Source organism: Leptopilina boulardi, unplaced genomic scaffold (genome assembly GCF_019393585.1).
Source record: "Leptopilina boulardi isolate dan_hultmark-lab unplaced genomic scaffold, ZJU_Lbou_2.1 LbouV2_40, whole genome shotgun sequence".
NCBI classification, from domain to species: Eukaryota; Metazoa; Arthropoda; class Insecta; order Hymenoptera; family Figitidae; genus Leptopilina; species Leptopilina boulardi.
Genome location: NW_026137974.1, coordinates 1306510 through 1324222, shown reverse-complemented (window position 1 = coordinate 1324222; position 17713 = coordinate 1306510). Strand labels below are relative to the sequence as shown.

Below are 17713 nucleotides of genomic sequence, written 5' to 3'. Positions count from 1 at the left end.
ATACCACTTCTTAGACACAGAAACATAATCTTATTATTAATCGACACAGAGAGAATATTTGTGACTTGATCCAAAGAAAGAGACATTAGAAGCAAATAAATTCTATGTCATGTTAACGAAAGTTTTACCTAAACCAAAAGATTATTGTTTGTTTCCGTAAAACTGTAATCAGTTTTTATTGAATATTTTAGAAATAATAAAGACTTATAAATATAATTATTTTTTACTACGAGTTAAATCTCTCTGTGTATTTTCACTTTAAAATTTCAAAACATAACCTATAATTTTTTTGCTTCTAAGCTTCCATTCTTCAGATTACATTTATTTACATTAAAATTAAATTAAATTTCCTTTAAAATTTTTTCAAACAAATCGGTGAAACATGAATTATCAAATGCGATGGTAAATTAATCAATGACTCCATTATTATTTCACTGATATTATTATTTCTCAAATGTAAATTTTTTAATCCAATATTATTTTGCAACGAAAGTTGAGTGAATGATGAAAAATTATTAAAATTAACATTCAAATAGTGGAGATTAAAAAATTTATCCGCCCAATTAAATGGTAGATTGGTAAAATGATTTTTTGCTAAATCTAATATTTCTAAATTCCCCAATCCTGCTAGAGAATTTACATCGAGATGTGATATTTTATTGCCCCTTAGTGACAAAATTTGTAAATTTGTACTATTCTCAAAAGCACGTTCCTTAATTTCTGTTATATTATTGTAACTTAGTGATAAAATTTTCAATTGTAAATTATGAATATTTCTCGGTATTTCAGTAATGAAATTATAACTAAGTGATAAATTTTGTAAAAAAGAAAAAATATTACTTTGTTCCACAGACAATGTTGTCATTTGATTTTGTGATAAATCAAGTGTTGTTAAATTATTATTATTCAACGACGAAACAGTGTAGCATAAATTTAATTTTGTTAATTTACAATTTTTCAATGACAATACTTTAATATTACTAGAAGGGAGACAAAATGAATTTCTCGTATTGTCATCAAAATATAAATGCGTAAGTGATGGAATATTTAATAAATATTGAAAATTAGAAACACGATTTTTTTCAATAAAAATATGTGTTAAATTAGAATTAATATTTCGATTATAATCATCAATATAAACATCATTATTGTTGGTGAGAAATAATTTTTTAAGACGTGGAAAATTTTTTAAAAGATCATTATAAGAAATTTTGTTACACAAATGATTATTTCTAAGATAAAGATTTTCTAAATTTGGCAATAAAATCGATGGTATAAATCTTAATATTCTTTTACTATTTCCATCTAATATTAATGTTTTTAAATTTTTATGACCATTTAGAAATTTCAAATTATTAATATCAAGATTATTATTTGTTAAATTTAAATATGATAAATTTGACAAATGTTGTACATCAAATAAATCACTGGGTAAATTACGAATTTCATTACCCTCAAGATTGAGACAACGTATATTTTGTGGATTATTAAAATTATTTGCTGCTAAATTTTTTATTCCCATTTTAGACATATCGAGTGTCCAATAATAATTTTCCTCACAAATTTCATTTATTTTTTCATCATCCGGTAATATTTTGACAATATCGTCTGGTTCATTTTGATTAATGGAAATTATTTGTTTTGTTTCAGATTTTATCCAATATGATGCAATGGTTAGAAGAAGAAATATTAATTTCATCTGTAAGGTAAGTAAAAATTTTTATTTTTTTTCAACTATTATTTTTATTGTGAATTTAAATGAATTGTCAAATTTTTTGGTAAATTATCAAATGAATTTGACGTTAGTTTTTCCAATGGATTATTGTAAAGATTTAGTTCAATAAGTGTTGATTTATTTAAATATTCCAACATTTTAAATTGATTTCCATTTAAATTAAGTTTTTGAAGATTTTTAAAATTTTTCCACAAATTTTTGGATATATTTTTTAAATTATTATTGGACAATGTGAGAATTTGTAAATTAGATGAAATTTTATTATTTAGACTAGAGATATTATTTCCATCAAGATGAAGTTGAATTAAATTTGTCATTAGTGATAAACTTGTTGTATTTAAAATAAAAATTCTATTGGATTTTAATGATAAAATTGTTAAATTAGAAATTTTTCTAATTTTTGGCATTTCTATTAATAAATTTTCATCTAAATTTAAATAATCTAAAGATTTGCATATTTCTAAAATTGTTGAATCAAAAATATTATTGTATCAATTTTTTTAAAGCATTGTCTAAAATAATAATTTTCAAATTTTTATAATTTCCTTTATATAAAAGTTGTTCATGTTGAATTGAATTATATTTGCAAGATTTAGATAGATTAAATTTTGAAGTTTATCGAAAGCAGAAAATGATATTTCACGAATATTATTGTTATTCATAAACTAAACATGAAATTAGGGAAGTGGAAATAAAATTTTCTCCAATATGCGTTAAAATAGAATTGGAAAAATTTAAAAATAATTTTTCATCATTGCATAATATTGAGAAATTTCGTTTTTAGGATGAGAATAAATTTTTTGTTGATTTAGTAAAAAATAAATTTGACGACAATTTATTTATTAGAAATTGTAGGAGCAAAAAGCAAAAATTGTTCCTCATATTTAGCCTAGAATTTTTATAAACATTTTTAAGTATATAGTTAATTAAAATGAATGAAAAATGAATTATTAATGTAATTATTAATTACTTGATAATTTTTTTAATTACCTATACTGCTCACCTTTTAATTTTTAAGAATAGAATAAAAAAATTTTCAGTTTTTCTTTGATCAAAGAAAAAATACGTCTAACAGAATGAAACTTCGGTATGACATTAAAATTTTAAAGTTGCTGTATAAACTTTTGATTCCTCATTAAAAAAATTAATAGATAAATTGATAATAGAAATATAGAAAGATAAAAAAAACATCGATTTTTAATCAAATAACAAGCAATTTAATCAATAACAAGTATTTACAGTAAAAAAAAAAGATAGAAAAATTGAAAATGATAAAATTAATGGCAAAAAAATCTTATTCTTGGAAATGTGCTCAGAAATCGTGACAACTTGTTCATTATATCATTTCCCAATTCCCAATACGGCATTTTACTGGAATTATTGAGTAATTATTACAAGGACTTTAAACAATATTCCGAAATCAATAGTTAGGTATTACTTTTTCCTATAGGGTAACAACATCAATATAAATTGCAGAAAGTTTGTATTTCTAAAAATAGCAACAGGCAATTTTCTACAATTTATAAAATTTTCCGTTTAAAACTGTTTATTAGCAACAAAATAGAAAAAATACTTCAGTTAGAAATAGTCACTGATAACGAAAACAAATGAAATTTTAACTACTACAGAACATAGTAGTTTATAATTTTTTTTCTTAAGACGTATTCAAATACTGATTTCGAAACAAATTAAATAATAAAATTGTAAGTAATTGCAGTAAGCTTCAAGAAATTAATGTTTTCGGCACAAAGATTTCGTACAATTATTAACAGCAAAAGTATATTAAATTATTAATATAAAAAATTATAAATACTTATTTCTTTAAATTAAACCATACTACTAAATTAAAATCAAGATTAAAATTTTCTTTTAGAATTTTCAAATATGTTCATCAAATTGCAAATATATTTCTCAATCGTTGCGTTAGTAATTGGAGACTTGAGAATTGAAGACTATGAATCAAATTGGTTAAAAGAGATTCTTAAATCTGTAACAAATAATCGAAAAATTTACCAAATAATCCTGATGACAAACAAGGAGGAACAGATTCAACCATTCGATCAAGTGATGAAGGAATTTCAATCAAAATTACCTGCTCTGTATTTGAATTCTTCATTTACAATCGAAACAAGAACCAAAAAGGAATATCAAAATATGAGAATTATGCAGAATCCCAAAGATACACTCTTTATAATAGTCTCATCACCGAAAGATTCGGAAAATTTTACCATAATTGAAAAACTAATGGAATTTATTCAGAAACTATCTGGAACTACTAAACGACCAAAATGTCTAATTCTCAACTTTACAAATTCCAATACAACAAATTACAAAGCATTTCTCGAAAAGATGTGGAAAAATTTATTTCTCGATTTCACAATTCTTGATATTTACCATGGTAAATCTGTAATTTATCTACTGAATCCATTTAGGAATACTTACACTAGAAAATCGTTTTTCAAAATGGAATTATTTCCCAACAAATTGAAAAATTTAAACGGATATCCACTAAAAATGGGTGTCTTTCATATTCCACCTTTTTTTCTAATGAAAAAAAATCATGAGATAAAAATCACTGGACCGGATGCATTGCTTATTGAAGAATTTTCCCATCAGATGAATTTTACAATTGAGCCAATTCAACCAGCTGAGTATCGATTTGGAAAATTTAGTTGTAATCCCTCGAAATTTACTGGTTCTTTAAGTGATTTATTTCACAATAAAATTCAATTTGTTGCTGGAAGATCAATAACAATGAGAACATTGTGTCCCGTAGATGAACATGAATATATGGAATTTGAAATGGAACATTTTATACTAATTGTTCCACTTATTACAAAAACATCATATTCCCTTACAATTGGAAATTCATTTTACTATTCAATTATTCTGATAGCATTGTGCGTAACCCTAAGCTGGACGATTGAGTATTTTGGTAATTTTGACAAAACTATTTGGAATAAAACAGTAATTATACGTATAATACTTGGAATGTCCGGTAATAAAGAACCTGAGAAATTAAAGGAAAGATGTTGCTTCATGTTTTTTTTAATAGTTGCATTTATTTGGTCATCGGATTTTTTTGCCTCATTAACGGATATGCAATTTCATTTAAATAATGAAATACAAATAAACAATTTAAATGACTTAGTGAAAAGTAATTTAAAGATAAGTTTAACGATAAATACTGCTTCAAGATTCATGAATATAATTAAAGAAGATAATTTAACAAAGTGGATTGAAAATAATGATCGTATTGTCTTTTATAAAAATTGCCTTCCTATTTTACTTGAAGAAAGGAATGTTGCTTGTCTTAAAAAGAAGTCAGTTGCTGATTGGGAAACAAAAATTGTCAATAGAAAAAAACTATTGAAATATCTTGATGATTCTGTGTATCCAAGTTCTAATGCTATTTTAATGGAACCAGGATCTCCGTATGTTGAAAAATTTCGTAAAATTTATTTACAATTATCAACAGTTGGATTGGTGGAAAAATGGAATGTTCGTGATAATAGAATTGCTAACAGTCAATTGAATTTGAAAAATGATTCAAAGAATGGAGACAATGAGAATATTAATACTACCACTTTTCTAATTGTGATTATTATTTTGGGGCATAGTGCATCGATTTTAATATTTTTTGGAGAGTTGTTGTTTAACAGATTTATATAATTTTTTATTTCTTATTTGTCAATTGTACGAATACAGTTTATATTGATATTTTGTTTTTTATATTCTAATGAAAATTTTAATTTGCAGCCACAAAAATCTAGGATCTGTACAAAGGATTATAAATTAATTGGAAAAAAATTAGGAAAGGCAAAATGAAATCCTAAGGTACAGAACGTTTTCCTTTTTCCAACAAAGCTTTTATTGTTTTCTAAAAGTGCGAGTAAATATTCTAAAATCAATAGTTAGGCATTAATTTTTCCTATAGTTTAACTACATTATCATAAACAGCAGAAAGCCTCTATTACTAAAAAAACATCAACTGGCAAGTTTGTTTAATTTTCTTTTTTTTCCGTTTTAAAATATTGATTAGCATCAGAATGGAAAAAAATTCTTCAGTTAGAAATATTTATTGGTGACGTTACCATTCTTGCTAAATTTGAAATAATGATAGAATTTTCTGCTTAGATACTGAATCTACTATAACAACCGATTAGGAAATAGTCTTTCAAAGTGGAAGGATTAATTTTTGGACGTTACAATTTTTGATGAATTTGAAATAATTTTGATGGTATTTGCTGCCTAAATTACCACATTTTTCGGTGAATTGATATTTGGAAAAATTTTACCAAAATCCAAATTAGTTTTGATTATCGAATCTTTGAAAAAAAATATAACAACAGTTATTAGTAATAAAGATTTCATTTGTCAAACGGATTTATCAAACCGTACAGATTTGTCCCAAAATAAACTCTTCGATTCTTGAATCTAATGAAAATTTAGATTCTCAATCAGGTAAAACCAGATTCAAAACAACAGATCAGAATTCTGCAAAGCGTAAGAATAAATTTTTCATCATAATCATTATTTATGAAAAGTTTTGTCATTTACAAATTAAAAATTTTGTAGATTAAATTTTCTAAAAGCGTGAGCAGCAGGAAAATATTTCGAAATCAATAAGGCATTAATTTTTCTTATAGTTTGTCTACATCATTATAAACAGTAGAAAGTCTCTATTTATGAAAACATTATCTACGAATTTTGTTTAATTTATAACTTCTTCGTTTTAAAATCTAGAAAAAAGGCTAAAAGGATTCGAAAAGAGGAAAAAAAATTGTAAGTAACATTCACAATTCCATACTTCTTTAAATTAAAATCTGAATTAAAATTTTCTTTCTGAATTTTAAATATGATCATCAAATTGCAAATATATTTCTCAATCGTTGCGTTAGTAATCGGAGACTTAAGAATTGAAGACTATGAAACAAATTGGTTAAAAGAGATTCTAAAATCTGTTACAAATGATCAAACGATTTATCAAATAACACTGATGACAAACAAGGAGGAGCAAATTCAAACATTCGATCAAGTAATAAAAGAATTTCAAACAAAATTACCTGCTCTGTATTTGAATTCTTCATTTACTACCGAAACAAGAACCAAAAAGGAATATCAAAATATGAGAATTATGCAGAATCCCAAAGATACACTCTTTATAATAGTCTCATCACCGAAAGATTCGGAAAATTTTACCAAAATTGAAAAACTAATGGAATTTATTCAGAAACTATCTGGAACTACTAAACGACCAAAATGTCTAATTGTCAGCTTTACAAATTCAAATACTACAAATTACAAAGCATTTCTCGAAAAGATGTGGAATAATTTATTCCTCGACGTCACAATTCTTGATGTTTACCAAAATAAATCTGTAATTCATCTAATGAATCCATTTAGGAATACTTACCTTAGAAAACCGTTTTTCAAAATGGAATTATTTCCCGATAAGCTGGAAAATTTAAATGGATATCCACTAAAAATGGGAGTCTTTAATGTTCCTCCTTTTTTACAAATGAAACAAAATTCAATGAATCATGACATAAAAATTTCAGGACCTGATGCATTGCTTATTGAAGCAATTTTACGTCAAATGAATTTTACAATTGAGCCAATTCAACCAGCTGAGTATCGCTTTGGAAGATTTAGTTGTAATCCCTCGAAATTTGGTGGATCTTTAAGTGATTTATTTCACCATAAAATTCAATTTGTTGCTGGAAGATCAATAACAATGAGAACATTGTGTCCCGTAGATGCTCATGAATATATGGAATATGAAATGGAACATTTTGTATTAATTGTTCCAATTATTACAAAGTCATCATATTCCTTTTCTATTGGAAATTCATTTTACTATTCAATTATTCTGATAGCATTGTGCGTTACTCTAAGCTGGAGTATCGAATATTTTGGTAATTTTGACAAAACAATTTGGGATAAATCAGTAATTGTTCGGATATTATTTGGAATGTCCACCGAAAGAGAACCTGAGAAATTCAAAGAAAGATGTTGCTTCATGTTTTTTTTAATTGTTGCATTTATTTGGTCATCGGATTTTTTTGCCTCATTAACGGATATGCAATTTCATTTAAATAATGAAATACAAATAAACAATTTGAAAGACTTAGTGAAAAGTAATTTAAAGATTAGTTTATCAATAAATACTGCTCCAATATTTATGAATATAATTAAAGAAGAAAATTTAACAATGTGGATGAAAAATATGGATCGTATTGTCTATCATAAAAATTGCCTTCCTATTTTACTTGAAGAAAGAAATGTTGCTTGTCTTTCAAAGAAATCAGTTGCAAATTGGGAAACAAAAATTGTCAATAGAGATAAAATATTGAAATATCTTGATGATTATTTATATTCGAGTTCTAATGGAATTTTAATGGAACCAGGATCTCCGTATGTTGAAAAATTTCATAATATTTATTTACAATTATCAACAGTTGGACTTGTGGAAAAATGGAATGTTCGTGATAATAGAATTGCTACAAGTCAATCGAATTTGGAAAATGATTCAGAAAATGGAGACAATGAGAATATTAATATTACCACTTTTCTAATTGTGATTATTATTTTTGGGCATAGTGCATCGATTTTAATCTTTTTTGGAGAGTTATTGATTAACAGATACATATAATTTTTATTTCTTATTTGTCAACTGTATGAATACATAGCTTTAATTAATATTTGGTTTTTTATATTTTAATGAAAATTTTGATTTGCAAATCATACAAAATCTGTTCAACGGATTATAAAATAATTGGAAAAAAATTTTGGAATGGCAAAACACTGTAAAATCCTAAGGGACACAACATTAGTTTTCCTTCTTCGAACAAAGCTTTTATTGTTTTCTAAAAGCCGAGAATTATGGAAAGAATTAAATTTCTTTTAGCCATTGGGTAAATGGAAGAAAAATATTTTCACCTTGAACTCCGTTTATATCTCAACTATAAATATTTTATCTTGATAACAAAAACACATTTTCCTACAATTGGCTAAAGTTGCTAAGAAACGTAAAAGAAAATTTCAAAACAAAAAGTATTTGCAAAAAAAAAAACAGTTTTTGTAGAAATACCATCGTAAAAACACCTTTTTTTTCCTGGTGGAAAAGAAAATTATGAAACCATTGTATTTAATTCTTTACGCTGTAATAATTTCCCAAATCATCGAAACGAATCAAGAAAAAATTAACCAAAAGAAATGGCATCAAAGGATTATTAAATTTATTGAACAGAATGTAAAAGTTTATCAAACCATATTGATAATTAATGATGAAAATAAAAATCCAAATGTTTTGAAAATAAATAGAAAATTACAGGAAAATTTACCAAACATACAAATTAATGATGAGAAATTGGAATTTAGTGAAAAAACTAAATCCCTAATTAATCGACGACAAACTCTATTCTTAATTTTGGAATCATCAGAAAACAATAATAATTGTACACAATGGACGGAGAAGATGATGGATTTTATTAAAAAATCATCAACAATTCATTTACGACCAAAATGTTTAATTCTTCGTTTCTTAAATTCTCGTCAAACCAACAATAATTATAGAGAATTTCTTCAAAAAATGTGGAAACATTTATTTCTCGACATTACAATTCTTGATGTTTATCAAAATGAATACGTAATTTATCAATTGAATCCATTTCAGAATACTTACAGTAACAAATCGTTTTTGCCGATAACGGAATTATTTCCCAACAAGCTGAAAAATTTAAATGGATATCCACTGAAAATTGGAGCATTCACTCGTCCACCTTTTCTTGACGTTAGAAATAAAACAAAAATTCAATTATCCGGACCAGATGCATTAGCAATGAAATTATTCTCCAAAATGTTGAATTTTAAAATAACCCTTATACGAACGGATAAAGAACTATTTGGAAATTTCAGTTGCAATAGAAAATTGACATCTGGTTATTTACAAAAATTGTTTTACAATGAAATAAATTTCATTGCTGTAAGATCTATGTCACTTGATACAATTTGTGGGGAAAAAATTAATGAATTTGTTTTTCAAAATTTAGATCATTTTGCAATGATTGTTCCAATTTTTGAATCAAAATCAATTGGATTTTATCATGGATCAACATTTTATTATTCAATTCTATTAACATTGATGATTATATTTTCCAGTTGGTTAATTGAATACTGTTTTCATTTTGACAAGAGAATTTGGAATATGACAGTAATTATACAAATTTTATTTGGAATTTCATTAACTCAACAACCTAAGAAACTAAAGGAAAGAATTATATTTCTTTCATTTATCATTATTTCCTTTTACTATTCGTGTAATTTCTTTAGTTCATTGACGGATTTAAATTTTCAAATGCAATTAAAAGAGCAAATAAATACATTGAGGGATTTTAATAAATCAAAATTAATTGCAAGTATTGAGGATAAACAAGTGTTAAATTGGATAAATGGTTCAAATTCTAATGATTTATCAAGAATGTGGAGAAAAAGAGAAATGAAATTAATGTCAACTGAGAGTTGTATTAAAATTTTACTCACCCAAAAAAAGATTGGATGTATTAATAAATTGTCTATTGTCAATTGGAAATTGCAATCGAAGAATGTGAAAGGAAAAATGAAAATTCTTGAAGAATATTTGTACTCTACAACAAGTGGAATTTTAATGGAACCTGGTTCGCCGTTTGTTGAAAAATTTGAGAAATTCTACAGATTATTGATTGAGGCATCATTAATTAATTATAATAGAAATTATAATGATGTGATTTCATCAAAGGAAGAGGATGAAGAAAAATTATTGTCTGACAAATCGGAACGTATTGAGAGATTGAAAATTAAATTTTTGATTTATGGATTATTAATTGCTGGCTATTTGGCGTCGATTCTTACTTTTTTGGGAGAAATTTTTATTAATTGGATATGGAAAATTAATTTTGAGACAACTGTAATTGTTGTTTAATGCTTAAATTTTGTACTGGTGTGCTTATTAGTAAGTTCATTTTTACTTTACTTTCACTACATTTTCACGTCACTTTTACATCATTTTCACTTCATTATCAATTCATTATCATTTCAATTGATATTTACCTTCACTTTACTTAACTTTTTTTCAATTCACTATTAATTTTATTTTAATTCAATTTCACTTCACTTCATTTTCACGTCAATCTCAATTTCAATTCAATTTCAATTCAATTTCAATTCAATTTCAATTCAATTTCAATTCAATTTCAATTCAATTTCAATTCAATTTCAATTCAATTTCAATTCAATTTCAATTCAATTTCAATTCAATTTCAATTCAATTTCAATTCAATTTCAATTCAATTTCAATTCAATTTCAATTCAATTTCAATTCAATTCTTTGAAATGAAAATATAAAAAATTACCGACATAGAAATCTACCCTACCGACTGATGGTCAAACAGTTTTTTTTGAAAAAGAAAATTTAAAAATTACCGATATAGAAATCTACCTTACCGACTGATGGTTGAAATGAATGAACAAACAGTTTTTATTTTTTTGAATTTTATTTAACACAACTTTATCCGCGTACACATTTAAACTGAACTCTCATAACAATCTGATAGTAATTTTCTTCTTCTTCCCCTTCTTCTTCTTCTTCTTCTTCTTCTCCTTCTCCTTTAACACAATCCGGTTACCTGAAATTTTAATTAGTTTCCCATACTGCAGGCGCCAAACAGTCGGGGAAAAACCCAAACCTTTCGACAAGGTTATCTCTGTTTATTATTATCCTTTTATTGTTCGAAATACGAAATTTTTCCTATTTTACAAATTACAATTTTAAAATAATTATTTTTACTTCGTCGATAAAGACTGAATGCCCAAACAGTTCAGCCTTTGATCTTTTTTACTAGGGACTGAATGCCCAGACAGTTCAGTCCTAGTCATATATCTGAATGTCTTAACAGTTCAGCCTTTTATTCACCCACTGAATGCCTAAACAGTTCAGCTCATCTGATCGTGAATTAATTTTAATTTATAGAACAAACAATAAAAAATTTCGAAACACAAGTTACCAACCCAAAAAATAATAACAATAATAAATCAAATTTTCATTCTTTACAATTCTCCACCCAAGTACAAGGATCAAGGTCCTTGTACTTCTGATGCCTTTATCAAGCGAATTAATTTATTGGATGATCGGATAAAGGTACCCTTCGTTGTTCTTACTGTCACTGCGCGAATACGGTCATCAGTACCAGGATACACCTTTTCAATCACTCCTTTCGGCCATGAGTTTCTTGGCTCTTGAGTATTTGCTATTAATACGACATCGCCTATTTCCAAAGGATTGCTTTCCGTTGTCCATTTTTGCCGTGGCAATAATGTTGGCAAATATTCTCTCAACCATCTCTTCCAAAAGGCATCTGCAAAATTTTGAACCTTTCTCCATTGGGACCAGTTGCATTCGGCAAGCATATCAAATCGGGAATTCAGTGTTTGGCTAGAGGAGGTTCCTATGAGGAAATGGTTAGGAGTTAGTGCTTCTTCATCCTTGGGATTGAGTGAAACATGTGTGAGTGGTCTTGAATTGACACACTGCTCTATTTCGGCAAACAATGTCAGTAACACTTCCTCGCGAGGTGCTTGCTCTCTCAATATAATTGATAATGACACCTTTACGGACCTGATCATCCTTTCCCAAGCGCCTCCCATATGAGGCGTGTCTGGTGGTATGAACCTCCACTGAATATTATTTTCAATAGCAAATTTAGTTTGTATCTCAGTATCTAAAGTTTTCAATTTTGCTCTCAATTCATTGTCTAGTCCTCTAAAGTTGGTCCCATTGTCCGAATACATAATTCGCGGTTGTCCTCTTCGTGCGATCAATCGGCGTAGGGCCAGTAGAGTTGAATCTGATGTAAGAGTGTGGACTATTTCAAGATGTATGGCTCTTGTGGTCATCCAAGTGAACAAAGCACCCCATCTTTTCTCTCTTCTTCGACCTACGGCCACCCACATTGGGCCAAAGTAATCCACTCCACAGTGTGTAAACGGTCGTAGATGGTAAGCCAATCGTGCCTCTGGTAAATTACCCATCAATGGTGTTTTTGGTTTCTCCCTTCGCAATTTGCAGAATACACATTTTGTAACTATCGATTTTAAAGTTGCTCTTAACTTGGTTATCCAGAACCTCTGACGTAGCTCATTGATAACAGTATTATTGTTACCATGTTTCATCCTGATGTGATATTCCTTTATCAACAAACGGGTAATTTGATGATTTCCATCTAGGATGATAGGCTCGTTTTCTATTTCCAGTCTTGAGTTACTGGGTATTCGACCACATACTCTGATTAACCCATCACTATCTAGTTTTGGCATCAAAGATTTTATTGAGCTATTCTTCTCAACTTGATTCCTTTTCCGTATTGCGGATATTTCCTTCTGGAAACTTTGTCTTTGTACTTCTTTAAATAGCGAAGTTTCTGCCCTGGTGTAATGATTTACGGTTAACTGCGTGTTCCTTTTCCTTTTCCATTTCTCTATTGCTAGCAAGGTACATGCTGTGCTTCCTAATAATCGTTTCCAACTTGAAAATCGATTAGCTTCCGGAATACTTGGCTGCGCATGGCAAGTCAGAACCACTGCTGATTTCCGCTCCTTTTCTATTTCTCCTAGGTGATCTTCATCAATGAAATGATCTTCATTTGGCAATGTAATATTTTCTGACTTCAAAAGGGCAGGTCCGGTAAACCATTCCGTGTTAGTGTCAATTCTAGGACTCGTTGAGCGTGTCGCATGATCTGCTGGGTTCAAGTTCGTTGGTATCCATCTCCACTCGGCAATATTCGTCAGCTCACATATTTCGCCCAACCGATGGGCCACAAAGGTGTGATAAATTTTTGGGTTAGTTTTTATCCACGCTAGAACAGTACGGGAGTCACTCCAGAACACACGTCGGTCAGCCTTTATGGTGTGTTCCGCTTCGATGGATCTCGCTAAGCGACTTCCTAATAGAGCAGCTTGTAATTCGAGTCTTGGTACAGATATTGGTTTGAGCGGTGCAACTCTGCTTTTACTTATAATAATATTTGTCTCTATTGTCCCATCTTCAAATTGAAATTTCCAATATGCGACTGCGGAATATGCCTTTATGCTGGCGTCACAAAATATGTGTAGCTCAGTTACTTTCTTCATACCGTATTTTGATGTGTAACATCGAGGAATGGAACACTTAGCTACTTGTAGAAGTTCATTCAACCAAATCTTCCAGGCTTTAAATTCAGCTTCTTGAATTTTTTCATCCCATTTGACACCACTTGCCCACACATCTTGCAGAATAATTTTGGATTTTATTGTAACAGGAGATATAAATCCTAGTGGGTCATAAATCGACATAATTACTTTTAAAAATTCTCTTTTAGTGGGAATAATTTTCCCTTCAAGTAATTTTGGTGACACAGTTTGTATGTTGACGTTGAATTTAAGCATGTCTGTTGTTGTCTCCCATCTCAATCCAAGTGCCTTCTCATATTTACTATGTGTGGATGTGGATAAATCAAGTTTTATGTTCTTCATGTTTGTCGTATCATTTGATGGGAGAGTTTTCACCACTTCTTTGTTATTACTGACCCATGTATGCATATGAAAATTTGCTTGGTGATTAATTTCGGAAACCTGATTGATAATCTTCATTGCTTCCTCTGGTGTTTGGTAACTGTCCAAGAAATCATCGACATAACTATTTTTTATTATTGACTCCACGGCTTCAGGCATAGCATCTTTGTAGGTCTCTGCATTTTTGTTCTTAACGTATATAGCGCTAGTAGGCGATGATTTAGATCCGAATATAAGTGATGTCATAATATACTCATCTGGTTCCCGCTTCCTGTCCATACCTCTCCAAAGAAATCTTTGGTTTTCACCATGTCATGTAGGCTTGTGTCCGATTCATCGAATTGTTTACAATGACTGTTTGTCTTCGTATTTTTTTTTATTTTCGGAACATGATAGTGTTATATTGAATTCTTTGTTATCCTTTTTTGTTCGTCCGTGGACTACCCAACCTAACAACGTTTTTGATGCAATTAATGACCTATTGTCTGTTAACTTTGTTTCGTGAGTTACAAGGAGTTCCCAGTTATCTTGTCCGACGAGAATTAAGGGTTTGGCGTTCACGTATGACTGTAGACGTTCACCATCATGTTGGTGTAATTCAAATATAGCTCGTTCTTCAATAGTTTGAGTTGGTAGATTTAGTTTGGGTATAGCAGTAACATTATGTAAATTATATTGTCCGAATTCTCCCCGTATGGTTAATGATACCCTTTTACTTGTAGTCTCAACATGACCTGCGTCTCCTATGCCTTTAATACTAATATTTATTGACGGACCATTTGCTCCAATACCATTTGCTAGTTTTGAATCCACTAATGTAATTGTTGATCCGTCATCCAGTAAAGCGTATGTCTGAATAGACTTTATTGGTCCTATCAATGTAACTGGAAGTATTTTCAACATCCCTTGGCCACCGCTTAGTCAGCTTTGTTGATTTTCTTCCTGACATTTCTCAGATTCTTCAGGCATTTTTACTTCTTTATCTTCTTTAGGATTATGCAACAGACTATTATGATTCCTTTCGCATCCTGCGATTCGACAATTTAATCCTTTACATTTTTCACTCAAATGACCTTTCATTAAGCACTTAAAACAAGCTTTATTTTCTTTAGCCCATTTCCATTTATCACACAATTTTAAGTCTTTAAAACCATAACATCTATATATCTTATGGCCGATTTTATGGCAAAATCCACATTCCTTTTTAGACATTTTGTCACTATTATGTGTCGATTTATCTTTCCTAGTGGGTTCTTGTGACGTAGTGACCATCACTGCTTGCGGTTTCAATTGTGATTTTCGGTGAGGAGGGTTAGTTGTTCGGTTATTTAAGGTTGTCAGATTTTCGTGAAATTTGTTGGTCCCAGCTTGGCAAGCCATTTGAGCTTCTTTATATAAGTATTCAGATAAAAGAATCAATTTTGGTTTATCTTTATTATGTTCGCTTATGTAGCGATTGTATCCATAAATTAATCCGCTGGGCATTTTTGAAATAATTTCTGATACTACACTGGGGTTATGTAAATGTCCAACGTGGTTCAACGCTTGTATGGCTGCCACTCCATTACGTATCTTTGTTGCAAACGAAATAAGATCGATTTTTCCAGCTTGCATTTTTGGCAAAGCTTTTATGTCTTGTATGACTTTTTGAATTATACTCTCAGGGTTGCCAAATCTCAACTCTAAGGTCTGCATAATTATCTGTGGGCTGCTCGCTGTTAACATCAGTGCATCTACAGCTTCCCTCGCTTTACCTTTTAACGAGTCATATAACCGCGATATATTTTCTTTTTCTGAGTATTTTCCTACTTCAGTGGATGTTTCGTAGGCTTGCTTGAATCGGAGCCACTCCAGAGTATTTCCTGAGAATTCTGGAAGTCCTTTAGCTGCAGTTAACCTGCTAAGTAATAATCGTGAATCAAGTTCTGTATTTGGTAATCTGTTGTTATTAATAACTTTTAAACGCTCCGCCTGTGTGTCTGAAGGCCTGTCGAATTCGTCTTGCCCTTCCCAATATGGACGGGATTCTTCTCTCCAACGATTAACGTATACATCACAATGTTCTTTAGATCTCGTCTGATTTTCGTTAATCATTACTTCTGAACATTCATCAGTTTCGATATCCTTTAGTCCCGCAGATAGTTTGGCGTTAATCAACTCCAATTCTATCTTCTCTCTTTCTTGAAGCATAGCTCTTTTCAATTTAGCTGTTTCTTCAGCTGCATCCACTATCAGACGACGTTTTCTTGAACTTCTGATACTCGCTGAATTGGATGAATTTGACATTGGTATGGTATCATCACTTGGTCCACATGTTGATTGTCGCTCTTGATTATCTTGTGTCTCAACTACAGAAGATCTTGTATCCTGTTGATTTGTGACAACTTCTTTTATTATAGGTCTTCCTCCAGGGCGGGTATTTGATGAAACTGTAGACATTGTGAAAGATGTGACACGAAATACACTACTTTTCAAACTCTTTACGCAGAATAAAACTATAATATGTTCTATATTACATTAATATTAATTTTAGTTCAATGAAGTAAACAATTCCTAAAACACAAATATTTAACACTATTTAAACACAACACCAAAGGGATAAATTAAACACAATCACTAGCACTTTTAACACAATATACGTACACGTTATCTGTTTGTTTCACTACCGGATAAAGATTCCCGGGTTTCGGCACCATTTGAAATGAATGAACAAACAGTTTTTATTTTTTTGAATTTTATTTAACACAACTTTATCCGCGTACACATTTAAACTGAACTCTCATAACAATCTGATAGTAATTTTCTTCTTCTTCCCCTTCTTCTTCTTCTTCTTCTTCTTCTCCTTCTCCTTTAACACAATCCGGTTACCTGAAATTTTAATTAGTTTCCCATACTGCAGGCGCCAAACAGTCGGGGAAAAACCCAAACCTTTCGACAAGGTTATCTCTGTTTATTATTATCCTTTTATTGTTCGAAATACGAAATTTTTCCTATTTTACAAATTACAATTTTAAAATAATTATTTTTACTTCGTCGATAAAGACTGAATGCCCAAACAGTTCAGCCTTTGATCTTTTTTACTAGGGACTGAATGCCCAGACAGTTCAGTCCTAGTCATATATCTGAATGTCTTAACAGTTCAGCCTTTTATTCACCCACTGAATGCCTAAACAGTTCAGCTCATCTGATCGTGAATTAATTTTAATTTATAGAACAAACAATAAAAAATTTCGAAACACAAGTTACCAACCCAAAAAATAATAACAATAATAAATCAAATTTTCATTCTTTACATGGTAATTGCCGACTGTTAGTAAGACAGTTTTAAAAAGCTGGTAAAATTTCGAAAAAAATTCTTTACCGTCAGTTGGTAGGGTTGATATCTGTGTT

At 29.4% G+C, this 17713-nt stretch overlaps 2 protein-coding genes across 2 annotated transcripts; both read right to left on the bottom strand.

Moving 5' to 3' along the window:
* Positions 1 to 163: 163 nt before the first annotated feature.
* LOC127289227 (leucine-rich repeat-containing G-protein coupled receptor 4-like) lies at positions 164 to 2849 on the bottom strand. Its single transcript, XM_051317034.1, has 2 exons — positions 2739 to 2849; positions 164 to 1699 (listed from the first exon to the last, which is right to left on the bottom strand). Exon 2 carries the CDS (start codon positions 1697 to 1699, stop codon positions 353 to 355), a length of 1347 nt encoding a protein of 448 aa, XP_051172991.1. The 5' UTR covers positions 2739 to 2849; the 3' UTR covers positions 164 to 352.
* Positions 2850 to 11848: 8999 nt separating this feature from the next.
* Positions 11849 to 14602, bottom strand: LOC127289211 (uncharacterized). Its single transcript, XM_051317011.1, has one exon. The coding sequence runs from the start codon at positions 14600 to 14602 to the stop codon at positions 11849 to 11851; it is 2754 nt and encodes a 917-aa protein (XP_051172968.1).
* Positions 14603 to 17713: the final 3111 nt, after the last annotated feature.

What these genes read in the sequence shown, in the direction of transcription:
- LOC127289211 (XM_051317011.1), bottom strand. Translation starts at nt 14,602, where the DNA reads ATGGACAGGAAGCGGGAACCAGATGAGTATATTATGACATCACTTATA.
- LOC127289227 (XM_051317034.1), bottom strand. Translation starts at nt 1,699, where the DNA reads ATGAAATTAATATTTCTTCTTCTAACCATTGCATCATATTGGATAAAA.